Genomic DNA, 25,676 nt, shown 5'->3' with positions numbered 1-25,676 from the left:
TATATATTAAACATGGTACGACTTCTATCAATTTTCATAACCACTATATTATTTCTATTTTTATTTAAAACATAAAACTATCCTTATTTTATGACCTAAATTAATTAGGAAAAACGATAATAATAAATAAATAAATAAAATAGAAACAAAACAACGATTATACATCACGCTCCGAAACGTTAGTTACTATTGAATATTCACGCTCAAAGAAGAATTTCCCGATATTGGATTATTATAGCACTCATGTTGAAAATAATAATCATTCCCTATATATATTATAAAAAAATAACTCCAAATTAAAGTGATTTGAAGAGGTAAAACAAATTTAATTTTTTAGATAGATTTGGTCTGATGGTGCTTACCCAGAAAGCTGCGGTGAAACCTGCGACACCAGAAGAGAAGTGAATGACGAATCCGCCGGAGTAATCGATAAGCCCCATCTTGCTCAACCAACCATTCGGACACCAGATACTGGATGCATCGACCGTGTATGAAAATGTGAGCCACAGAGGCACAAACATCATCCACGCTATAAAATTCATCCTCCCAAGCAAAGCACCACCAATCAATATCAAAGTGATCGCAGCAAAAACAAACTGGAAATACACCATCGTGGCGTTCGGAAACTTATAACTTGTGAACGCCTGTTCCAACAGAACATGCTGATCCAATGCATCATCGATCTTCCCAAGAAAAGGCAAAAACGAGTTTCCAAATGATAACTGATACCCCCAGCCAACCCAGCAAACCAGGAGTACTGCCGCAAAGGCGTAAAGCGCCATGAAAGCTGAGTTTGCGGCCCATTTCTTCTTGACGATGCTGCCGTATAATATCCCGAGCCCTTGCAAGCCCACCATTGTGGCCTCTGTCATCTGCCATGCATTGTCTCGTTTGTTCATCCATTCAGGATTCGCGTCATGCATGAGGCTGGAGATTTGATGGTAGCCAGGAGTATTTTGGACGACCCATCTTTCCACGCCAGAAACTCAGGAAGTGTTTGAAAAACAACCCCTAACGAAAGAAATGTATGCAAGCTATAATAAGCATGACACAGACATTATATTTTTTGTGCTCTTGTTGCATGCCATGGAGATGGGATCGTAGACAGTTTGAGTTAATTTGCTGAAAACACTTTTGTTTTTCTAAGGTTCTAGACAATAAGAACGTCGTTGATCGAGGGTAAATGAGTGATTTCACAAGAAGATTCACAGGAAAACAGATTTGCAAGTATTTAAGTGGACGGAGAACCCAAATATGAAATTGAAACAAGATGAAATGAAGCGGTGAAATTTTGAGGATATAGGACATGTTTGTCTAATTTCTTGTGCATTGAGCATTCCAACGAATTAATGGAAGCCATTTTTTTTTCTGTTCTTGAATGTGTGGTCTGATAAATCTAACGATGATTCGTTAGTCGCTTATATAGTAGTGATTACGTTAGAATCGAATGATAAATACATTTAAGTAATACCACGTCTTTATAGAGTTAGTCTATCATCTACCGATATCCCAACACCATTAATCAGTGTCTCTCTTATATTTAATAAAAATTGATATCACATGTTAATAATCTAATAATTAAAATTTTAAGAGAATAAATATTTCATGATATGTAATGTAGAAAAATTCGTCTTGGGGGATATTAACTCAAGTCTATAATATATCTAATAATCTATATTTATTCTTCCATATGAATACATTATCTTTTGATTGGACCCACATGTGAAGATCATTGAATACAACTTTAAGATAATAACCTAATATTAGCATCTCATTAACCGATCTGCTGACATAATTAATTGATTTGGATGATCTTCAGCCATTCTTTCATTTTTTAAAAAGGGAATTCCAAGATTATTCTAAAATGTTGGTTTAATCGAATGGATGAGGAGAAAATGTATTATATATATGTGAGAATATAGTAGAAATTATATGGTATATTCTTGAAAAATATGAACATTCTCTAGTATTCTTGCAACAGGGAATCACATTATGACTTTGGAATTACGGATTTCCCTTTTACCAAGTTAAAAGCAAAATGGTTTCTCCAAAAATCCTATGAAATATATCTAAAGAAAAAATTTATGAAATGAATCGAATAATTAATTACAAATATTGATACTAGCTTAATATGAGGGAAAAAAGGCAGAAAGGAGAATTTTATCGTATCATTTAAACGGTCAATAGTCAAAGCCCACATGGACGACTATGTTCAAGATACAAATATGGCTTATTTTCTTGTTGGGCTGGGCTATTTTGCTGGTTTGGTTCTGTATTTTCAGCTCAAATAATGCAATAACGTCCTTGGTTACACTTGGGCTCGGCTTTATCTTCCTCGTCTCCGCTGTTTCGTTATCTCATTCTTTGAATCTCTCAAACAAAATTCAAGTATAATTCAGAGTCACGTGACTTGCATCGCTCTCATCTCGGCATCTCCAAGAAAAAAATTACCATCCCTTCAATTATTTAATATAAAATATATTTAATTTTAGTGGCTAAAGAACCGACCAACTGTACGATACTCGAGGCATTCGTTGTGGTTCTTATCGCCCCCTCCTCACTTCACACTGACCCAGAAAAAACCCCGTCTCTATAGCAGAATTAGGCAGATTTCGCTCTTGGGTCTTGCTTATATGCTTCAAATTTAGTTAGACATCCTCAAAGGTCACTTTTTTTCCTCGTGGGTTCTTTCAATTTGGTCATTTAATGGCTTCTGCAATGCTGAACGGAGCTGAAAATCTTACACACATCAGAAATTTTTCCCCGCCCTCGAAAGGGTTAGGTTGTCTTGGCTCAGATTTTCATGGCAAGAATTCGCTCAAGTTAAATTCAGTTCCTTGTGGGAATATTTCAATCGGGGTTAGGAAGAACAGGACAACCCTCGTCCCAAAATGCAGTGCCTCCGCCTCGAGGCCTGCGTCACAGCCGAGATTCATACAGCACAAGAAAGAAGCCTTCTGGTTTTACAGGTTTCTCTCAATTGTGTATGACCATGTGATAAACCCTGGGCACTGGACTGAAGACATGAGAGATGAAGCGTTAGAGCCAGCGGATTTGAATAACAGGAATTTGATTGTGGTTGATGTTGGTGGAGGCACGGGGTTTACGACTTTGGGGATAGTGAAGCATGTGGATGCCAAGAATGTGACTATTCTTGATCAGTCTCCCCACCAGCTTGCGAAGGCTAAGCAGAAGGAGGCCCTGAAGGAATGCAGGATAATTGAAGGAGATGCTGAGGATCTCCCTTTTTTGACTGATTCGGTAGATAGATATGTTTCCGCTGGGAGGTATATTATCTAATTTTTCACGTTTGTCGTTTATGTTTCGTTGATTACAAGGCTCTTGGTGATATTTAGCTCTATCGGGTTGAGTACTTGAAACTTCAGTTGCTGATGTTGTTGCTTGAAGTTATCCTTGTATTATGTCTGAGCACCAAAAGTTATTTTTTTTTTATCAAGATGTCCACTCCACTGGTATATTTTAATTTGTTCTCTAGTTCCTAGTTTTGCTATTTGTAAAGGTGTATGCGGAAGGCTCTGTGTACATCTGGCATTAACGGTTATGTTGGATATTGTGAATTGAAGGTTCTGCGTCGTGTCTTTTAATGAAAAATTTTCGGTTGATGGAACATGAATTATGAAAAGCTAGGCAAATATTGGTGTAGTTGCATAATTGTTAAAGCGCTTGCATATAAACTCTCAAAATATTTCTTTTGAAATCTCATAAAAGTTATTTGATTTTGTGAATCTTCTCAGTATCGAGTACTGGCCTGACCCACAGCGTGGAATCAAGGAGGCTTACAGAGTTCTTCGACTCGGGGGGAAGGCTTGCATAATTGGTCCTGTGTATCCTACATTTTGGTTGTCTCGCTTCTTTGCAGATGTTTGGATGCTTTTTCCAAAAGAGGAAGAGTACATTGAGTGGTTCGAAAAGGCGGGATTTAAGGATGTTCGACTGAAGAGGATTGGTCCGAAATGGTATCGTGGGGTTCGCAGGCATGGGCTTATCATGGGATGTTCTGTTACAGGCATTAAACCCGCATCTGGGGATTCTCCTTTGAAGGTAATTTTTCATCTTATGTTTCTCCTTTCAAAACTATAACTCTGCTTCCTATTTTGAAACAACTTTCTCTGTTACTTTCCTGTGTAGAATTTGTTGACAACTAGCCTGAGTTGTTCGTGGATGCTAGAAATCTATGAACCTTGAATTCATGTAGCAAAATTATTAAGTAATAACATCTGGTATCCAAAAAGTCTGAGTTCTGCAGTTGTCCAAAGTATGTATCTAGTATGTTTTAGAGTATCAAACAGCCATTGTTCGGGTCAATTAAACTTCGGCTATGGAACAGAAATTATACTATGTGCGAAGCTTGGAGCTTTGCTTGATATTTAGGTACTCTATATGATATATGTAATAATGCCCACTGATTTCTATTTTTGTTTCTTCCTTGTTATTTTTTAAAGAGATCACAATGATTTTTTAGTGTTGAATCTTGAATCACTTCTCCTTTTGCTTTGTGTGTTTCTTTGCAGCTTGGCCCTAAAGCAGAGGACGTGTCAAAACCAGTGAATCCATTTGTGTTTCTTATGCGCTTCATTCTTGGAGTGATGGCAGCAACTTACTACGTGTTGGTTCCGATTTACATGTGGATCAAAGATCAAATTGTCCCGAAAGATCAACCTATATAGGATGTGTTAAGGAAACATGTTGGTCCAGCTTACCCTTCCTCAATCCATCCTGTGGACCTTTCTTCAAGATGATTGGCAAACCCCAATAAACTAGTTTGTTTCAATTCTCAGCTTGCAGATTAGTTTATACATTTTCTTCTTGTTTTTGCAGTCAAGAATTGAGCTCGGTAAACTCAGTTTTTTCAAACATGGTATATCGTTGTTTCGTACCTGTGGAGTATTCTGCACAAAAAGACGTTTAAAAAGTTCATCTGAAGCTTCTATTTGCCATCGTTTTGCAGAGTTTTCATGCCTGTCTTTCTTTTGTTGGAATGGTTTTCAGTTTCTATACTTGAACTCGACCTTTTATTGAAACTGATATAGAATCTTGGGCTGGTTGATGCTCACAAATATCACGACGTGTCTAGCTAAAAGCTCGCCCGAGCTCACGAACCAGTGTTTTGAATCGGATTTGGAATGTTAAGGTTTGCCCGCTAGCCAGTTTGAACTTCAGATTGTTTCTTTCTACACGTTGATTGAATGCCCGAGTTGACTAATTGAAGTCAAGACATGATTTTTAAATATTTGCCATAAGATGACCCAGTCTTGTACAAAATCTAGATTCGTCAGAACATAAATGGCTTCTTCCAAAATAACGGAAGAAATGGTCATAACGAGGAAATGTGCTTAAAGTACTTAATTGGTGAAGTTTGGATTTTTAAATAATTTTATTATTTATTGTAAACATTTTTCGCTGCATGAATCAGATAGCCTAATTGATACACATTAGTCAAATTAATATATTAAATAATAATTTTTAAATTTTAGTTGCGTATATGCATAAATAAATTAGAAATTATGGATGTGCAACGCAAATGCTCTTTGTTTCTTTGCTACGCTAGACATGATTCTGCACTATAAATTATTTTGTATGAATTATTGTTACATATACACTTTTTTTATAACGTTACTTATATTTTTATGACATGAACAATTATATTGAGTTTTGGGAATATTTTTTAATGAAATAAAAAGATGTTTTATTTAAAAAATAATGTGTATAAAAAATTTGAGTTTATTAGGGAGATTAATATGCCCAAGAGACTATATTAATGATATTGTGGATTAGTTCCAAGATATAAATATAACACTTAGTTGTCGTATTGCTTAATCATTATAAAAGCAAACTCGAAAGTCTCACGTTGTATCTTATAAATTGTTTCTAAAATCTTTAGAATAACAAGACGAGGAACATATATACATATACAAAATACACACACTGTGTATTTTTAAGGTATTTATTTCTCAAAAAGGAAAGAAAATTAATTGAAGAAAAAAAAAAGTATTTTGGGATTCTAAAAATTACACAAAAACACTATTTTGTCTTTATTATTTGACTTCCTTATTATATATAGCATTGATATGATATGATATAATACATTAGACTAAAATGAAATCTTTCTTGGTGTCATTCATCCCATTCAAGTCTACCCATTGAATATTAGACTCAAAAAATACAAAGAACTTTAATTTATAATTCCAGTCTTTAACATTGAAAATAATTTTTCCACCCTATGGTGTTTGACTTTACATCTATTTCACTCAAGCAAATCGCCGAGCTCTCTTATATAGTAGAGAAATATGTACCATATTATTAAACTCGAAAGTTTCCGTAAATTCAGAACTTTCCTCTATTTTTTTTTATTTATACACAGTCGTATATATTATACCAGACTTGAGAGTTCTTTACAAAAAATGGTTGATTCATTGACACAAGTGGAGATTTCTGAGTTCTGGGAAGCCTTCTGCCTCATCGACAAAGATTCTGATGGTCAGTTTAATTCTTGAAAATGTATTTAGTTTACTTTTATTAATTTATATTCAAATTTTGGTTTGGTTTCTTTTTTTTTTTTTTAAAAAAGGGCTGATTACTGTGGGAGAATTGGCATCAGCGATTCAATATTTGAATGAACATCCAACGCATGAAGAGATTCAAGAAATGATGAAGGAGGTTGCTGCAGATGGAGACGGCACTGCTGTGGGTTTCGACAAGTTCTTGAGCATTATGGCAAGAAAAATGAAGGTGATTATCAAACTCATAATATATATATATATATACACAAAATCTTTGCTTCTAATTTCAAATCACGGGCCTTGATTGATTTTTTTTCATATATATTATACATTAAGCACGGTAATGTTTTTTGTTCGTTTTGAAATATGTAATAATTTAAACTAGCTTGAAAACAACAGTATTCCAATAATGAAGTACAATATTAATGTAAACTTCGAATCGATAAAAGTTTATGAAAATTAGCTGATAGTGTTTATATAAATAATAAATCGACAGGAAAGTGTGGCGGATGAGCTAGAAGAAGCATTCAAAGTATTTGATAGAGATCAAGATGGATTCATATCTGCCGTTGAGGTGAACATATTTTCTTCACTCATTAATTATATTATTACAATGTTTAATTAATATCCATTAAATTCGCTTTGACATTTTCTTCATATTAATTTTTAAATAAATGAGCAGTTGAGAAACGTGATGATAAATTTGGGAGAAAGACTTACAGATGAAGAAGCAGAACAGATGATCAGAGAGGCTGATCTTGATGGAGATGGCCTTGTTAGTTATGAAGAATTTGCTAGGATGATGACAACTTAATTAATTAATGATAATTATTATTAATGTAATTTTTTTTTTCCATAGATTTATTGACTTTTGTTTAAAATAACATAATTATGTCTTGGTTGTGTAATTTATTTCCATGTATTGGTATTACCAAGTCCAATATTCCTTTTTAAATTAAGATTGTAGATGTAATTGCATCAACCTTGCTAGCTTCAAATGCAGACATAATTTTTGAAAATACATTTTCCAAAGGATATCTGCTAAAAAATAATAATAATATTTATCATTTAAAGTTTAAATAATATTAGACATGTATTTATTTAATATAACATATATTTATTTAATATAAAATAAAAATAAGTAAATGGATCCACAAATAGTAAATATTAATATTAAAATAATATAACCATAACAAAAATAATAATTTATTTCCATAATTATCCCGATATGATATAAATCTTTATGTATATCTATTGAGACCGAGCAAATCCACGTTATTGTTCAATCAAAATCCTATGTTTCATCGAAGCGAGCGATTATGTTCAACGGTTTGATTTCAGATTAGGATAATGAGACCAGGCGAATCCTCGTTATTGTTCATCCTGATTTTATGGTTTGTGTTCGGCATTGCCGGAGAATCTCCGACGTGCCTGACGGTGTACAGAGAAGGCGGCGCGCCAGCGGTGTTTCAATCCCCAAAATGTCCTCGTTGGAAGCCATCTACTTTCAAGTCCGGCGCCGAGACCCAAGCGTCCGGCGCCACGTGCCAGTCCGCGATGCTTAGAGGCCGCCGCAAGACCATGGAGGATCGAACTCTCTGCTCATTCGAACTTCGCATTCCTTTCCCCGGTTGAGTATTGCTGATGACTGGAATATATTATATATATAACTTTCTTCTTTTGCTGCAGTATTATGTAGGCATTTCTTGGTGATTTTCTTCTTGTTGCCGCAGGTCCTAAGGGGGTTAGAGAAATCAATGTTAGAATGATGGCCGTTTTCGATGGGCATAACGGTTCAGAAGCGAGTCAGATGGCCTCGGACTTGCTCTTGGAGTATTTCATGTTGCATACTTATTTTCTTCTCGATACCACTTATTCGATTTTATCACGAAATTTTGTCTGGCTGCTACCGGGTAAGGGAGAAAATGTTCCCGCTTTCCGCAAGATTGAGTGGAATGATGATACCAACAGGCAGATATTGGATCTTGGAAGGTCTTTGTTTTTCGAATGCTTTTGAGAAATGAGTTTTATAAGTCGACTACTGAAAAAAATTATTGTATGTCTAATACGTATATGAGGTAGATGGAGAAATTTTTTGGTGACTAGGTCGAGTATCCTAGGACGGTTGGTAAAGTAATCTGAAAATTATGAATCTATTTTAACTTTTAACATCATTATCTATAAACCATATTCAAGGTTCTTGAAATGTTTTTCCTTTTTCAATTGCTCAAGTATATCGTTTTGTTCTCTTCTTCCTACATCCACTTGTGGCAAAGAGTTTATGTTGCTGGTGGTTTTTTTCTAATAAAATGTGCGCGCGCGCACACACACACAGACACACACATATATATAGTGCTGGGTACCATTCATGAATAATATTTTATGGCTTCAGTGGATTTTAAGCTGTGGACATATTATTTGCTTTGTTTTGATTGCACATTCTCTATCCTTAATGATTGATTGCAGTTAGAAGTTTTTTTTTGTTTTCTTCCTTGCCTGTTGATTTGTGATGTAAATTAAAATTTATATATAGGTTCCAGGTGACAATATCTGCTATATTAGATGGATCTTTCCCCCTTGAAATATTGAAGGAAGCATTGCTGAGGGCAATTCATGATATAGATGCAACATTTTCTGAGGTGAGTAATTATTATGTGGATATAGTAAATTTTCTTAAATAACTAGATTCTCATTATTCCTTATCTTGTCCACTTTATTTTTAAAGGATGCACGTAGGCACAACCTGAATTCTGGCACTACAGCTACTGTGGTACTTCTAGCTGATACTCAAATTCTAGTAGCCAATGTCGGAGACTCAAAGTCATTTTTATGCTCTGAAGTATATCAGTCTCCTTTTGAGGCTAAAGGTCATACCCTTTTCTGCCTCCTCAATTGAAAAAATCAGTTTGTTAGTGAATATTGTTCCAAAACAACAGCAAGATCCTAACTCTCATGTCTTTTAAAATCTGGGCCTAGTAGGAAATATGATTTCATTTTCGGATAATAATGTCATCCGTTTTTTATATAAATTAATGGTCAACATCACTGAAAGGATTTTTCTTTGATTTTTTTACAAGGAGAATTACAAGTTTAGAGAATTTAAAATTTTCAAATTAAATGTTTGTACAAATTGCAGCAACTGTATTCAGGATAGTCAGGCAAAGAAGAGGTACTGATGCTTCTCCATCATTAAAGGATTACCATCGCTTAAAATCAAAAGCTTCTAATGGATGGATGTTTTATATCGCTAAAGAACTGACAAATGATCACCACCCTGACAGAGATGATGAAAGATCTCGAGTGGAATCTGCTGGCGGTCATATTTCGATGTGGGCTGGTGTAGCTCGTGTGAATGGCCAGTTGGCTGTATCCAGAGCAATCGGAGACATAGGCTTTAAAAGGTTAGTTGATTTACATAATTTGTTCTTCTAATAATTTTTTTAGAATCCATCTTGTATATCTAAAACAAAAGAGTTGGAAAATATTTGGCATTTTATTTAACCATTAGCTTGTGGACAGTTATGGTGTAATTTCCGTTCCTGAGGTGACAGATTGGCAACCTTTGACTGCGAATGACAGCTATGTGGTTGCTGCTTCTGATGGTGTTTTTGAAAAGCTTAGCCCCCAAGATATTTGTGATCTATTATGGGAACCACTTTCTCAGGTCACAGTGCCTCCAGAACCTGTTTCTTCATGTTCTAATTCATTAGCTGATTGTATTGTCAATACCGCATTTGAGAGAGGAAGTATGGATAATTTAGCAGCTACAACCCTTCCTGTCAGAACATTTGATACTTTAGAAACTTTGCGGGGGAATTGGTGTCATAAATCAGTGAAATCTGATTACTCGACTATAGGATATCAAAGACATCTTGACAAAATTTCAGGTGATTTTATTATTTAGCACTTCAAGAATTGTGTTTTACCCAGAGATAATTACGGTAAAATCAACTATTTTCAATCATATGAGTTAAACCTCCTATAGATTAACGATAGACAAGATATATATTTCGGAAACTGAGTAATTTTACTGATTTTGATGCTCTAATGCGTAAAAACTTATGTTTATTTACGTTCTTCTGCACATTACGTTTTTGAATCTCAACTGGTGTTCTTCGACCTTTGTTTCAGTCTTTCAGATGTACTAATCTATGCTTTACTCATTTTGTTAGCCAATGATAACACTTCAATACTCATAAAGACACAACATCATCCAGTTAGTGCCAAGTTTGATAGATTATTGGTAAGCATCATATTAATAGCTAGTAATTTAACTTAAAGTATTCAATTGATCCTCGCTTTCTATTTTGGTCTGCTTCCTATTTGTATTCCAGCATATATATCAACTCAAGTTGAAAAGGCACATTGCTTTATGAATGCACACAATTCATCCGAGGCTTTCATGTTACTGTGTGAGTGGAACGTCCTAGTTATGCAAATAAACTTCAGCTACCACATGGAACCTTATTATAGCTACTGTGGGCTAGAATTCACCAAGCCCTATGTTATGCTCATAGCTCCAACTCTACTGGTATCGGAATCATCATCACCGTGCAATCTTTAGTTCCAAATTGGTTGATTAAGCTACATTGATATCTGGTTTCCTTCATGATATGTTTGAGATTAAAGCTTTAGTTTTCTCAACACATGCATGATAACTTCAAGTCAGGCTACTTTTGGTCTATTAGTTTCTGACTCTTCTATTTATATCTCCAAATAGCGAATTGCGTAGAAAGACAAATTTTTTTTCCTTCAATTTTGCATTTGTATGAATTCCTTTATTGTGAGATTTCTGTTCGATGTTTCTTAGCCAAAGGGTATCTAGCAAGTTTTTGCCATTCTTATTGGTTTAAGGTTTGCAATTTAGCTGGTAGGAAGTTTCATGTAGTGTTTGAGCAATAATGTTTAGAGATGAATGTTTTAATGAAATATGAGAGATTTAGTCTATGAATTCTGGATTCTCTATTTGTAAGCGACAGATCAATGTTTTACTCAAATGAAGAATGGTTGTTGAATAATTACTCTTGCTGCAGGTAGAAGGAAAACACAACTTTGGATCCTTTTATCTGTCTGAAAACCTTGACGTAAATGATGATTACACATTTTGGCTTCATAAAGATGACCAAGAATCTATTTATGACTTGGCACATGCTTTACCTGGTGGAGATAATTTTAACTGGAGTACGTTGTATAGTCTTTCTTTATGAAAACTCCATCCCCATGCTCTCAAACATTGTAAATGGGCTTGTTAAAATCTTTCATTACATAATATTGTTTGATTCGATATCATTGATGATTTAATGCCTTCTATTATTACTGGTGCAGGTGGACCTTTAGATTTGTACAATGATCACCATATTTGCGCCCACTTTGGAATGTTTATTGATGAAAATAAAGATCAATGTGTGAATTCTGATAGTTTTTCCAGATTTCTTGGTTTGCTAGAATCTATTCCTTTTCATTATACTGGTCAAAACGAGAACGCGGCATCAGATTCTCGGTATATTTATTTCTTACATTTTGTCCTGTTGCATATATGCCTGAGTGGAGGATAAAAGATTTTTCACTTTTAGTTGCTGCTGTTGATCTTGCATATATGCCTGAGTGGAGGATAAAAGATTTTTCACTTTTAGTTGCTGCTGTTGTTGATCAAGTAATTGGAATTGTTATATGAACTGGTACTTGTTGATATGATTACAAGATTGTTTAAGAAGTGCATAGGGAGCTATCATTTAAACTGTTTTCATATCATCTTTATGGTTTGGAAGCCCTATGTGCAGAACCTTTCTTCAAACCGATAATTTGCCTCACATAACAGGGACTCAATCTGTTGTTTCCTGAGTTGTCACTGTCCGGGAATTTTACTGGTGCTTGTACCTAGTTTTTGTGGATAATTGGAATGTCAGATATTTGAGATGCCTTAGTACAGCGAATTCGAGATAATTGTAAGTGCACCGGTTTGTTATTACTAGCAGGGCTCACCTTTCCTTTTATAGAATCTGGATTCTGGAGAGTGAATTCTCTATGCTCACATTTTGGAAACGTCAAAGTTGTCAAGAAAATCACAGTTTTCCCATGTGATGATGCGTTCGATTTTTTCTATTGATCTGATCTGGATCAAATAATGTTATGGATTATCCCTTCTGTTCTAGGCAATATCAAAGCTGTCAAGAAAGTTGTCTTGCATTGGCTCTCTAACATCAATCGCCTCTCTCGCTGATGCAACCTCATGTTGATTGTTTTTTTTTTTTGAAAATGGACCATGTTGATTGTTGATATTTGAATATAATATATTGTCTTTAGATACATATTAAAGAAGAAGTTTGACTGTGGAGCATATGGAGAAGTTTGGCTTGCCTTCAATTTGAATATTTCTCATGTTGGGAAAGATGGAAAATGGAGCCATGGAGATAAAAATAATTTCTCCAGCAAAGATACTTTAGGGGCATGCAATGAAAAGCTACATAGAAATTCACTTGCTGAGGATTGCAACTCCACGCGTTCTGATGAAAATATGTTCATTTTGAAGAGGATAATGGTAAAATTTCACAATATCACCGTTATTTGCAGATGGGGTTTATCACATCATTACAATTTTGCTCTCTCTTTGTAAAGAATTTTGCTTCTCCTGCATGCTGTAATAGTATGAATAATGTCATCATTGCTGAGAAATTGCTGGATAATTTTAATATCCTAAAAATCTTTTTAATGAAGAGCTATGGTATTGTCTGAAAAGTCGATGCAAGAGTTATTTTTTATTGGTTTTGGGCTTAGTTTTACTCTTTCTGGGAAGGCAAACAGTATGCAACTGAAGAGACATCACACTGTTTTCATTGATGTTAGATTTTGATTCATGAATTGGTGTAGTGATTGTTGGCATCTCTGTTATGTATTAAGTAACAATGCAGATATTCATTATGATTTTGTAAGATGAAAATTATCTCGGTTACGTGGTTATTGAATTCTTGATTTATGACATTATGTGATTTCCGCTAACAGGTGGAAAGGGGAATTGCTGCTTACTTGAGTGGACTACGAGAGAAATACTTTGGCGAAGTTTTCTTAAATGCCTCTCACTGTATTCGAGGTTCACTAGCTACAGAAGTATCAGATTTTGTCTGGACAAAATCAGTTATACTAGAAATGGAGGATTCTTTGAATCTCGAGGGTATCCCTCTCGAGGAAAAGAGACCACATGGAGTGGTCTATGAAGAAGGATTGAATCATATTGCAAGATATGTTGAGTCTTTTGAGTCACGTTCTAATGAAATATGGCTTGTATTTCGTCATGAAGGTGTGTCATTGTCAAAACTCATTTACACTGCTGAAGAAGTGGTAAACAATGCCGGCAAAGAAAGAAGTGAGGAGGGGAAGCGTGTTCAGGTATTACGGCCATCAAAATGGTGGCATTGGATGAAGACAACAGAAGAAGGCAAAGAGGAATTTCGTAATATAATTTGGCAGTTGGTATGCTAATTGAACATGCTTAACGTAGATTTAATCACATTATAGTTACGGGGATGTGAACATTTTTTGATAGTACTGAATTTGGCATGTTTTTCAATTGTAAATGTGTTATGCGATACAAGCCACCCTCGAGAAGAGAAAGGAATTTTATAGTGGTATCTTGAAGTTGCCATTTTTAAAGTTAGTGCAAAATTCTTGGGAGAGACTAGATCATAAGTGAAGTCTTTGCAGTTGTTGGCATGTACACCAAAATATAACTTTTATAAAATTGTACTTTCGGGAGGAAATACAACTGAAACAGATATATGAATTTACCTTTTTTATGTCTATTCATCAAGCCTCTTTACATGCTTCCTTTTGTTTTCAGTTGTTGGCACTGAAGTCCTGCCATGATCGGAATATCACTCATCGGGATATTAAACCTGGTAAGGTATACACTTATCGTTATGCATTAACTATTGGTAGTTTTTATGGTATGATACTAATGAACGATGTCATTTGATTTACCTTGCAAGAAAACATGGTCATTTGCTTTGAGGATCAGGACTCTGGAAGTTGTTTGCAAGGAAGCCCCAATAGAGATAAGAGCTACACAACAAAAATGTACTGTTGATTATATGCCGTCGTGGTTTTTCCTCCTTTTTCTAGTTTATCAGAAATAACGAATTTTGACTTCATGCTATCCAATCTTAATTTATTCTTCATTTTGTCGGTATGTCATAACTTTTATAAATATCTGATGTTTTTTGTCCTGTTGATAAATCTTCAAATAGAACTTGTTTGTTCAGCATTGATATCTGGGCTTGAAACCTTCATGGTTGTTTGACAACATTTCATGTCTTTTTCTATCAATTTTTCAGGCGCGTTATTGACTTTGGTAGTGCAGTGGATGATTACACTGTGAAGCATCTTTATGGATCTGTTGGACCTTCTAGGTATTATATTAACCAGTTTGCTGTTTTGCTTCCAACTTCTGTACAGCAGTGTTGTATTATTAATGGCAGGTTATTGTTAAAGTATCTCAAAGATGTCTGATTATACATCATTTAGTAACCCCCCCCCACCCCAAAAAAAAAAAAAAAAAAAAAAAAACAGCCCACCATGGCGTGAAGAAGAGGCTTCAAATTTAATAAGCTGACACAAAGATGAGGCTCAGGTTTATCCATTTGTGCACGTCACTCATGACTTTCCTTGTCTCAATGAGACAATGACTGTTTTGGAAGCATCTTTCTATATTTGAGATAGATTTTGTGTGTTTTAAATGGTAACTGAGGCGGCCGCCTAGGCAGGTGGCGTCCGTCAACCTCACCGCCTTTTCTTTAGGCGGTAAAAGATGAGCATGGGTGGGAGGCGATCAAAGTCAATAAAATATTTTAATGAACCCTAATTATTAATATACTTTCTCTTCTAAAATATAATATCCCCACCAGCCCAATCACCCACAACTCCCGCCTCCTTCTGCCTCGAACCGCCCACCGCCGCCGCCGCAAACCGGCTGCCTCATTATTAATACACTCGTACATTTTCTCTTCCAAGACCCTAATTGTATTGCATTGTATGAAGCTTATTTATCCATACACATCATTAATTACATGTATTACATAATGAATTACGATTATTTGTATTTGCATTATATGATTATATATAATTATGTATAAAAATGTAAAAAAAATTCAACAGCCTAGGCGGCCGAAGCAGTAGGAGGTCACTGACCACCCCGCCACCGCCTACCGCCATTTCCTACAGCCATTTACAACACTGAGAACTTTATACCTCCCGCCACCGCCTACTGCCATTTCCTACCGCCATTTACGACACTGAAAAATTTATACCGTCCAAATTATGGAAATTTTTATGTTGGTTTCATTTTATTAATCTTTGAGGTTCTATTCCCATCTTTCCACACTTTTAGGGAGATATGTTGACATGTCAGCTCATCCTTACCGCCTTCCTTGTTCACGTGGTTTGTCTACAAAAGCAATTGTTCTGTTTCTTGCTGAATGATTGACATATGTTTGTTTTCTATCTTTCAGCGCTGAACAAACTGTCGATTATGCTCCACCAGAAGCTTTTCTAAATGTGAGTTGGTACAAATGGCCGTCGAGCATCACAGTGAAGTATGCTTACTTTCTGTGGAGTTCAATAAGCTATACTGTATGCATCAGTGAATTTGTTAATTGACTTTTTTGGTTTGGCGTAATTTAAATTAACAGTGAATCACCTGACGAGCGGATTCCCATTTTTTGTGGAAATTAATGGTTTTCATTCATGACTTGAAATGTTGATGGAAGGTGTTTATTTCAATCTGTTGGCCTGAGTTAGAGTTCCCCACTTGCATAAAAAGATACTGAAGAACTATGTATAGTTATAATTAGTAGATAAATTAACTTCTCCTTTGTGGGAATTGATATGAATTGTTTGAAAGAAAAATGTGGAATCGGAGCCCATACCTCTAAAAAAATACAGCCTTTTGAAAGGAATTGGTTTTAAACCTCAAAATTGCATGATTTTTCTGGAACACTATAAGATGATTAAATTTATCTTACTTCCATCAATAAACTGTTTTCTTGGATAGGTATGACATGTGGAGTGTTGGCATTGTGATGTTGGAGTTGATTTTAGGATCGCCAAATGTGTTTCAGATAAATTCTATAACACGTGTACTTTTAGATCAGCACCTGAAAGGTTGGAATGATAACTTGAAAGAGCTTGCTTACAAGTAAGTCCTGATCATTATTATTAACTTTTTGCGACTATGAATCATGTGAAGTAATATTGTGAACTGCGTCATTTGGCATCTGTTACATGTAATAATCATGACTCAGCTTCCACACTACACATTTGACTGAATGATTTCAGATATATTACCTTTAAATTGTCAGGCCTAATTGAATAAGAAAACATCTGTCACAAGGTGCTTTTCCCTATATTTTCAATTTCTTAGTAAATAGCATATGTAATTTTTTGAGACGTGGCTGTTTTGCTATCAGATAATTTACATGGTCATTTTGAAATAACTGATACACACGTATACGTATGCATCATAACATACACCAATATTGAGGTGAAAAAAGGATACCAATTTGGTATCACAATGACAACTGTTGATCTATGCATTTCCTGTGTGCTTGTTCGTTTGATTTCATAATTAACTAACATATGTGCACCATACAGTTTTGACAACTGTTGCTTTACACATGGCAAACATTTTTAATGTTATCACTTCCCTCATTGATAGATGGTTATTGGTCTCTCAAGTGACCTTTTATTTCCTTGATGGCAGACTTAGAGCTCTCATGGAATTGTGCATCCTAATTCCTGGGACTTCTTCAATTCTTCGTCAAGATTTTTATACAAATGATCGAGTGAGTTCCCCTACTATTTTCTCTTGTATTTTTTTCTTAATTTTGTGAAGACGGCAGATAATTTGACCTCTGACCCTTTTGACTCAATAAACTTCCAATTAGTGATGAATCCTCTTATCATGTTGTTGGCTTGGCTCTACAGGAACCATTAATAATTCAAGAAATACGCTTTGTATGTAAATTGAATCTTTTAAAATTATTTACTCGCTAATTCATATCTTTTAGTAATAAGTAGCTGTCGGAACCGTATGGCTAAAAGATGACGCCACTAACATATCTATTGTAAACCAATGTCATTTCTCTGGTCATTAGGCTGTTGTGTCGTAGCTGAATCAGTCTTTTCCTTGGCTCCATACTCTGGACTCTAAGATAAATCCAACACCAAGGATTTTCAGTATGATTCTGTTTCCCCGCTGTAAAAATAACCATCGGATTGAGAAAAGGTAGCATGCTCCCTTACATCCAAGGGGGGGTCCATATCTTATGGATCTCGTTACGGGACGATGAACGGTGAAGTCGTTCACGTCGGAAATATTGGCCTTTTGACCTTTCTTCCTTGCCGACCTCTGAATTTCATCATTTTTTGTTTGTAAAATCTTTAGATCGTTTTATTCATGTACCAAAAATATGTTTAAATACACAATATTCCAACCAAACTCAATAACCCAAAAGATAAGCCAAAATCTGAGGATACATCCTCTGACTCCTATCCCAAACCAAGACCCGTAGACTCCAATAAAACTCAAACTAAGAATAACAATTTCAGACTCCATTAAAACTCAAACTAAGAATAATAAATAAAACAAGATCCTATTCTATTCAATCTTTAGGACAAATTCTTAAATTACTACCCCTCTATGGCTGCTTCTTGAAACGGCCATTTGTGTATCGCGTATGGACATGGGGTATGTCCGTTACAGATTATTGGTATTAATATATACTGGGAACATTAATTTTAATGTGTTTAAGTGCTTTGTAATATTGTTCAAGGACAAAAGCTTATTCTTATTAAAGGTATCCTGTTTATATCTAGTCATCGTTGAATGATCTTGTTGCATTCGCCTATTCCAATGCCAAATATCTGGAACTTCATTATATGAATTTATCTCATGCATCTACAAAGTTAATTGTGTAAGTGCACTCCAATAATGGATGTTTGATGTGCTTTGAATTGGATGCAGGGTTACAATTCACCTGTTCCTTGGAAGTGCTCTGAAGAATTCTTTTCTGATACAATAAAGGCTAGAGATCCTCTTAAAATAGGGTTGGTCTTTAGCTTCTCTTTTCCTCTTAATTTTGCATGTCTTGTTAACCAATGAGTTGACGGTTGTTTTATACCTTCTATTTTCCCTAAAATTTTCTTAGGTTTCCAAATGTCTTGGCATTGCGTTTATTTCGAGATTTGTTGCGTTGGGATCCGGTAAGTTTCGTTCTCAAAAAGCTTAATGTGATGGAAACTTAACTATTATGACTTCAACTCAACTGAGCATATGGGATCTCCATCTTTTCTTTTAGGGGATTTTTTTCTGAGAAAATGCTTGTGTGTGCGTGTTAACTTTTTACCATGTCAGGAGGACAGACTCAATGTTGATGATGCCCTTCGACATCCTTACTTTTCACAAGCTTCCGGAAAATGAGGTAACTTAGAATTCTAGTTTTGTTTCCACTGCTAGTTCTCTATTGTTCGTGGGAAGGTCCTTGTATCTATCTATGAGTGGAGAGAGATTAATCTTTTCATCGAGCCCTTAGATCTCTCACCTTTCTCGGCCATGCTTCTTCAGTCAGTTGACCCCACCCTAGTTGTGAAAAAACAAAATTGATTCTTCAGTTACCACGACCTCTGGCTGCTGCGTAAACAGAAAGGTAGTAGGAAAAAGCAGCCCAGGTAGGAGGGGAAAAGAATGGTGGGCTTCTAATGTAGTCTCTAGTAAAGCGACCTGATGTGTAATCTGAAGCCCCTACCCTCATCAGCATCATTCTGCACTTGTTTTAAATCATACAAAATTCCATTTAACCTTCTAATGTAGTATAGATGTGTCATCCCAGTGATAAAAAAAGAAGGTTTTTAGAATCGGTTTCTATAACTTATGGAAGTGGTTAACTTATAGGAGTGGTTATTTATCACGCTTAAACTCTTTGCGGCGGTTGCATGTTAACACTTGTGTAGGAGCTGTTATAGTAATCGATGGTAAAAGCTGCTACAACTGTTTCTGAGAGAGAATATGCTGCAATATATCAGGCAATTGAAGACGCTTAAATCCTTGCAAAAACTATAGTGATAGGAGGGATTTGAATTATCAGGCAACTAAAGTGGTCTTTAACTATTGCGAAAACTCTAGTGATAGAAGTTGTACAAACAGCTCGTAAATCCTGAAAATTACTTTCATATATGCGAAAATGGGGTTTTGAAGAGCTACTATTGCTTGATTCTTTTTTCCAAAAAGAAAACCAATATTGTCGTTACAATTCACTCAATAGTAAAAATAAATAACCTTAGTAATTAACAAATTTATGCAAAAAAATCATATTTAATATATATCAGTTCACGAAAACAATATATTATATCGATTGTTAACATAAACAGGGAGGGGTGAAAGGTATTTGCACCCCATCAAAGGTTGAGAATTATCCGAGAGGTATTCATCTGGTGTAGCATAGTGGCAACAGTGAACTCAGGAGACACAGGGGGCTCGTCAAAGGTGGGGCGTTACAACCTAGCGAATTCATTCTTCTCTATGTTCAAGATACCAAATTGAAGATATGGTTGGAGCGGAAGAAGCCAAGAAACGACATAATTTATTGTACATACTTATACAACAGAGGAAATTGGGAAACTCCATCTCCATTATCTTGTATTCTTGCACTATTTTTTAAATGCATCTCTTACTATTTATTATGTTTCCTCGTAACGGGGTAAAAAAAAACTTGGTGTTACGGTCTTTTTTCTTTTTCTAATTCGTTTTTTTTTCTAAATTACAGTTTAGTTCTTCAATAATTTGTATAATTATAGCATGGCATTCGTTTGAATATAAATCATAATTATAAAAGTATATATACTAGTGTGACGCATAATATATATGGTGGTATATTGGTATGCTGCATCCTTACTCTTCCACTCGATATTATCCCTTCTTTACCAAATTTTTTAAAAAGAAAATTGAAAATTATCTATTAGCGTTTCATAGTGGTTCTAAAATTGTAGATTTCGATTTCAATGGAATCATTTTAACACAATGCGAAGCCATTTTCAATTCAAGTTTATGTTTCTAAGTTTATTTGATTGTATACAATAGATATGGTACAATGTGTATTTTATGTTGTGGTATTTGTCCATGTGGTACGTTGAAATTTTTTTAGTGCAGAGCTTGTGATAAGTACGGAATGCATGTTCATCAAATTTAGTTTCACTCCAAAACAAAGAGCACCTCAGTTTCTGAACATCAATGTACTTCGTCCGCGTCTCCTTTTGTCCTCTGTTCATTGATTCATACTTTTCTGTCCCACGATAATGTTTCGATTTAAATAATTCTCAAGTATAAATGAAATTGGCTTATATTTTTCAAACTTTCTAAATGGTATCATATGAATTTCATGCAATAAATTTTAGATTTGTAAGACATTTTGGATAATATTAAGTCCCAAAAAAATGATTCATATATATGACATTGAATGGCTAGGACTAAATACGCGGCGATGAGTTTCTCTGTTGTTGAGACACGTAAGAGCGGACAACTGTTATTATGCATGCATGGCATCGTCCCACGCATTTCGGGGAACTATAAATCTGAAGTGTACGTGCGATTCAATTCATCTCCATCACTGAGAAATTACGAGGAAAATTAAAGGATGAGTACCAAAGAGAGCTTCTGTCTGGCGGTCTTTGCATTGTTGCTTGTTTCATCGTTCGGGATTAAAGACCCGGAGCTGAAGCAGTGTGAACACCAGTGCAAAGTCCAGCAACAATTCGACGAGAGGCAGAGGGAAGGGTGCGTGAGGCGCTACGAAGAATACAGTAGACAGAAACAGGAAAGGGAGCACGGCGACGGCGGCGGCTCTTATGGTGAAGGGGATCAGTACTGGAACCGCGAGAGCCCGATCGAGCGGCTGCGTGAGTGTGTGAAGAGCTGCGAAACTCAACAAGGCCGGCAAAGAGAACGCTGCCAGAGTAGTTGCCAGAAAGAATACGAGAAAGAGAGAGAAAGGTACGAAGGAAATGAGAGACAGGAGGAGGAAGAAGGAGAAGAGAAGCAGCAACACGAGGAAAATCCTTATGTGTTCGAGGATCACAATTTTGTCACCGGGCCGCAGACCCAACACGGCCGCGTTCGCATCCTGCCAGAGTAGTTTCAAAAAACCGTCGCTGAATATTAACGGCGCACATTTACATGCACGCTGTCGTTTATATAATTTTTTAACGGCACACATAAACGCACGCTGCGGATATTACGTATCCGCGGCGTGCACGCCACGGATAAGTAATATCCGCAGCGTGCGTTTTAAGCACGCCGTTGATGACGTGCTGCAGAAAATCATTTTTCTTGTAGTACTACTGCTTATCTTATCAATAGAGATCAGAATGAAAGCGGGGACTACTGCTTATCTTATCAATAGGGATCAGAATGAAAGACTTGTTCTAGCGAACCTGATGCAGCCAGTCTCGACTCCTGGTAATTTTGAGGTAATTCAGGTGTACTGATTCTTGAATTGATGGATATCATGAAGTTCTGTAATATGTTTTAGACTGGTTTTTGACGAATTAAACAGGCTTTTTACGGCGCTGGAGGGGAGAATCCAGAATCATTCTACAGGGTCTTCAGCAATGAAATACTGGAAGCCGCATTCAATGTAATTTTTTTTTACATAAACCCGTTCAATTTCTGGCCTAAAAGTGAATACTCTTCCTCGGGATGGGTGATCTGATTTTCCGTGTTTCTCGTAGGTGAGAAGAGATAGGATAGAAAAGTTATTTGGCCAGCAGAGGCAGGGTGCGATATTGAAGGTTTCCAGGGAGCAAATCCAGGGCATGAGCCACCACGAAGAGGGCGGAATCTGGCCGTTTGGCGGTGGCGAATCGAAGGGCACTTTCAATATATATGAGCAACACCCGACACATGCCAACCAATTTGGACAGCTCTACGAAGTGGATTCTAGCCATCTCAGGTCTCTACAAGACCTTGATGTTGCTGTTACATTAACCAACATCACCAGGGTAAAATCCTCTTTCTTGTTTTCGCTGTTTCTTGATAGTTTCTCGTCTTTTCCCCATGAATCAAGTAATCTGTTTGCCCCCCTCAAATTGTTAGGGTGCAATGACGGCTCTATACTACAACTCGAGGGCAACAAAGATCTGTGTCGTAAAAGACGGAGCAGGCTTCTACGAAATGGCGTGTCACGTGATGTCTCTGTCACAGAACCACCACGAAGGCAGCAGCCAGCGCGAGCAGCCAGGCTCCCGCCGTGAGTCCAGCGGCACCCCCAGGTATCAGAAAATCAGCTCCCGCCTGAAACGCGGCACTGTGGTGGTTGTACCGGTAGGTCATCCTTTCGTGGCTGTGGCTTCAAACAATCAGAATCTGCAGCTCATGTGCTTTGTCGTCCACGCCAATGACAACGAAAAACACGCACTCGCAGGTAAAGTCTACAACGTCATTTATCACCAAATTCCCCATATACGAATTAAGTTTCGCATATTACAATAATATATATGTATTGTACAGGGAAGAGAAACGTGATTAATCAGCTAGAGAGAGGGGCAAAGGAGCTGGCTTTTGGAGTTCCAGAAAGAGAAGTAGATCAAGTGTTCAGGAGCCAAGAGGAGGAGTTCTTCTTCAAGGGACCTCGCCAGCAGCACCGGAGCTTTTCTGATATATAAAGTAACAAATGTTCATAAATTTTAAATATTTCTTATGATAATGAGATTAAATTCAATAAGTCACAGATTTTATATATATATATATGTGTGTGTGTGTGTGTGTATATGTGTGTGTATATATATATATATGTATATATAGATAGAGTACGTGTTTGTTCAGTTTTTTTTATAATTAATGCATCGATATATTAGTGTATCGACATATTCATTGTGTGTTGTATGGATTACGGAGTGTGTAATTAATGTGTATACAGCCCAGCCTAATTCAGCCCAGACGTAGGTGTTCTATTAATTACTCTGGGTCCACTCAAAGCCCAATGGGCCTCCAAATACACCTATATCATTTGAGGAGGTTATCTTGATAAGCAGCATGGTAGTTGTGTAGCCCCTAGTTTTTTTTTTAAAACCATGAATAATTAATAGATACTAAGGTTATAAAATTTAGTCACCAATTGATTATAGTTTTTATTTAAAAATTTTTATCATAAATTGTTATAATCAAACTTTTATCAATAAGATAAAAGTTGTAGCTTTTAATTTATTTTTTTATATTTGTGGTAACGTATAGTGTATGTACTTGAGTGCTAATGAGTCCGGCTGTTAGACTCATGAGTTCGTAGATATGCGTGTCTTTTTGTTAGTCAGTTTTACTTTTTCTCTACCGTCAGTCATATGTTTAACAAAGATAATATTACTCGTTAAGATCTGATATCATTTTTTTACGGTTTATCCAGTAAATCACATCAAGTGAAGTAACGCAAGCAGCTTGACACACAACAACTTCTCAGGAGGTCACCAATTCCAATATTATTCTCATTCATGCACGCTCAATCCAACATTAATTAAATTGGATCTCCGATATTATTATCAGGATAATACAAATTATCTTATGAGATTATTTCACATATCAATTTTTTGAGATATATCTCCTATTTCACACAATCTAATAATGAAAAATATTATATTTGAAACTTTGAAAATAAGATTTTTTTCATTTTAAATATGGATCGAATCAATTTATTTCGGTGAAAAATTTGTTGTGGGAATAACTAAATTTATTAATGTGAAATAGAAATAAAGGCTAAGAATATATTGACACGCAATTGAATAATAATAAGTCATCATTAATGATAATTTAGTATCTCAGAGAATACTGCTGCATGTACAATCACGTGCAATGGTACGCATTATTGTACCTGATACACCACGCTCACGTAATATTATATTGTTGTATGTATTGGGTATATTCAATGTAATGACTTGTAAATTATGTTAACTAGATAATATATGTATATATAATTTTGATATGATGTCCATCAATCGTCTCCACATCTATACTTACTTATCGGATATACATCCATATATAATACAAAATTGANATATTTCGAATGAACCATCCTATGAAAGATATTTTCGTTAAAAAGTACAAATATCAAGTTCGTATTTTAAAACTTTTTAAAAAATCTACTAACAAAACAAACAGCTTCCATATTCTATTTTTGTATTTATTCCCAAAATTATAAAAGTTGGACGTACCCAAACATCAACTTATTTTTAGCACCAGAAACAAGAGCTTTACTATAGGAAAAAAAAAATCGCATTTTATTTACTTTTGCCTCTGGGGCGGGTAATATACTAATATAACTAATCAACATTTTATTTTTCTTATATTTGACTTTTTTAAATTTTAAAAAAAAAAACCGAATTTAATAGATTTTCAGAGATGGGCAGTACGTTGTATATGTACCTCGTGTGCACAAACTGATGTATGTGTATTTATGTTTCATCTGACAGACTTATACAACAAGCAATACCTATTTAATTTTAACACCAAAAGCACACTCATTTTATTCATTACAAAGAAATTACATGACATGAACCAATTCCATTACAATGTTCCAAATTTCTCGTGTGCATGCAAAATAACTCAAGTTAGCTTGTGAGTCATTTGCTTGGTTGTTGATTGTTGTCGAGTTCAAGCTTCTCATACGATCGCTTAAAATACGTGTTACCGGACCAAGTACAGACCTTTTTATGACTAATATTATTGATGCATACAATGCAATATGTACAATGCAATTTAGAAGGTCATTGAAGAATATATGTATATATGTAGAATGAAATATCAGCTCTATGCCTTAGATTTTAATTTTTTTAATAAAAAGTTTTATAAAAATAATTGAGCATGATTTATTTATTTAGATGGACTCTGAAATAATTAAGCAATCACATCTTATTGCAGATTTCATATTTTTACCGAAACTACGACAATCCCCCACCCCTTGTCAAAAATAAATAAATACGACAACAGGGTGAAAAAAGGACGAATGACGTCACGTGATATGCTGTTCTGACCCTGATGATGACATCTGATTTGATGGAGAGAGACCCAGCCAATACTAAGTTCACACGTGGCATATATATATATATATATATATATATATATATTTT

The 25,676-nt window shown here is 35.5% G+C and overlaps 4 protein-coding genes and 1 pseudogene across 14 annotated transcripts; 4 read left to right on the top strand and 1 right to left on the bottom strand.

Annotated features, from left to right (window-relative positions):
- Window positions 1-969, bottom strand: part of LOC140967814 (ammonium transporter 2 member 5-like) — a 2,028-nt pseudogene extending 1,059 nt beyond the window's left edge.
- A 1,527-nt stretch (window positions 970-2,496) lies between these two features.
- LOC140967789 (2-methyl-6-phytyl-1,4-hydroquinone methyltransferase, chloroplastic-like) lies at window positions 2,497-4,985 on the top strand. The gene is made up of 3 exons (XM_073428528.1): window positions 2,497-3,287; window positions 3,756-4,062; window positions 4,533-4,985. Exons 1-3 carry the CDS (start codon window positions 2,707-2,709, stop codon window positions 4,686-4,688), a joined length of 1,044 nt encoding a protein of 347 aa, XP_073284629.1. The 5' UTR covers window positions 2,497-2,706; the 3' UTR covers window positions 4,689-4,985.
- Window positions 4,986-5,017: 32 nt separating this feature from the next.
- Window positions 5,018-7,491, top strand: LOC140967790 (calmodulin-like). 2 transcript variants are annotated; one of them, XM_073428530.1, is made up of 5 exons: window positions 5,018-5,152; window positions 6,401-6,498; window positions 6,590-6,750; window positions 7,018-7,095; window positions 7,204-7,491. In XM_073428530.1, the coding sequence occupies exons 1-5, from the start codon at window positions 5,145-5,147 to the stop codon at window positions 7,333-7,335; spliced, it is 477 nt and encodes a 158-aa protein (XP_073284631.1). In that variant the 5' UTR covers window positions 5,018-5,144; the 3' UTR covers window positions 7,336-7,491. The 2 variants fall into 2 exon arrangements, with proteins under 2 accessions (XP_073284631.1, XP_073284630.1); XM_073428529.1 differs by lacking the exon at window positions 5,018-5,152 and having other exon boundaries at window positions 6,039-6,498; window positions 7,204-7,490.
- A 284-nt stretch (window positions 7,492-7,775) lies between these two features.
- Window positions 7,776-20,403, top strand: LOC140967769 (probable protein phosphatase 2C 51). 10 transcript variants are annotated; one of them, XM_073428499.1, is made up of 21 exons: window positions 7,776-8,151; window positions 8,255-8,513; window positions 9,055-9,160; window positions 9,247-9,388; window positions 9,658-9,922; window positions 10,041-10,408; window positions 10,694-10,764; window positions 11,555-11,702; window positions 11,847-12,021; window positions 12,825-13,059; window positions 13,521-13,988; window positions 14,356-14,413; window positions 14,504-14,591; window positions 14,849-14,923; window positions 16,022-16,105; window positions 16,564-16,707; window positions 17,272-17,353; window positions 18,535-18,617; window positions 18,719-18,773; window positions 18,925-18,991; window positions 20,098-20,403. In XM_073428499.1, the coding sequence occupies exons 1-20, from the start codon at window positions 7,872-7,874 to the stop codon at window positions 18,988-18,990; spliced, it is 3,252 nt and encodes a 1,083-aa protein (XP_073284600.1). In that variant the 5' UTR covers window positions 7,776-7,871; the 3' UTR covers window position 18,991; window positions 20,098-20,403. The 10 variants fall into 10 exon arrangements, 7 of the variants coding, with proteins under 7 accessions (XP_073284600.1, XP_073284598.1, XP_073284597.1 ...); XM_073428497.1 differs by having other exon boundaries at window positions 18,719-18,800; window positions 18,841-18,991; XM_073428496.1 differs by lacking the exon at window positions 20,098-20,403 and having other exon boundaries at window positions 18,719-18,800; window positions 18,841-19,801.
- A 290-nt stretch (window positions 20,404-20,693) lies between these two features.
- LOC140967771 (vicilin Cor a 11.0101-like) lies at window positions 20,694-23,225 on the top strand. Its single transcript, XM_073428506.1, has 6 exons — window positions 20,694-21,693; window positions 21,842-22,031; window positions 22,118-22,198; window positions 22,293-22,562; window positions 22,657-22,984; window positions 23,071-23,225. Exons 1-6 carry the CDS (start codon window positions 21,200-21,202, stop codon window positions 23,223-23,225), a joined length of 1,518 nt encoding a protein of 505 aa, XP_073284607.1. The 5' UTR covers window positions 20,694-21,199.
- The last annotated feature ends 2,451 nt before the right edge of the window (window positions 23,226-25,676 follow it).

Source organism: Primulina huaijiensis, unplaced genomic scaffold, assembly GCF_012295235.1.
Source record: "Primulina huaijiensis isolate GDHJ02 unplaced genomic scaffold, ASM1229523v2 scaffold28027, whole genome shotgun sequence".
Lineage (NCBI taxonomy): Eukaryota > Viridiplantae > Streptophyta > Magnoliopsida > Lamiales > Gesneriaceae > Primulina > Primulina huaijiensis.
The sequence above is the reverse complement of the archived record's forward strand: the minus strand, read 5'-3'. Positions and strand labels throughout refer to the sequence as shown.

Bases quoted from the DNA above. Each gene is read 5' to 3' on its own strand.
- LOC140967771 (XM_073428506.1), top strand. From the start codon at position 21,200: ATGAGTACCAAAGAGAGCTTCTGTCTGGCGGTCTTTGCATTGTTGCTT. The intron at 22,032-22,117 runs GTAATTCAGGTG...CGAATTAAACAG, and splicing joins CGACTCCTGGTAATTTTGAG to GCTTTTTACGGCGCTGGAGG. The intron at 22,985-23,070 runs GTAAAGTCTACA...TGTATTGTACAG, and splicing joins CGAAAAACACGCACTCGCAG to GGAAGAGAAACGTGATTAAT.
- LOC140967790 (XM_073428529.1), top strand. From the start codon at position 6,309: ATGTACCATATTATTAAACTCGAAAGTTTCCGTAAATTCAGAACTTTC. The intron at 6,499-6,589 runs GTCAGTTTAATT...TTTTTAAAAAAG, and splicing joins CATCGACAAAGATTCTGATG to GGCTGATTACTGTGGGAGAA. The intron at 7,096-7,203 runs GTGAACATATTT...ATAAATGAGCAG, and splicing joins GATTCATATCTGCCGTTGAG to TTGAGAAACGTGATGATAAA.
- LOC140967789 (XM_073428528.1), top strand. From the start codon at position 2,707: ATGGCTTCTGCAATGCTGAACGGAGCTGAAAATCTTACACACATCAGA. The intron at 3,288-3,755 runs GTATATTATCTA...GAATCTTCTCAG, and splicing joins AGATATGTTTCCGCTGGGAG to TATCGAGTACTGGCCTGACC. The intron at 4,063-4,532 runs GTAATTTTTCAT...GTTTCTTTGCAG, and splicing joins CTGGGGATTCTCCTTTGAAG to CTTGGCCCTAAAGCAGAGGA.
- LOC140967769 (XM_073428497.1), top strand. From the start codon at position 7,872: ATGAGACCAGGCGAATCCTCGTTATTGTTCATCCTGATTTTATGGTTT. The intron at 9,161-9,246 runs GTGAGTAATTAT...TTATTTTTAAAG, and splicing joins TAGATGCAACATTTTCTGAG to GATGCACGTAGGCACAACCT. The intron at 10,765-11,554 runs GTAAGCATCATA...CTCTTGCTGCAG, and splicing joins CCAAGTTTGATAGATTATTG to GTAGAAGGAAAACACAACTT.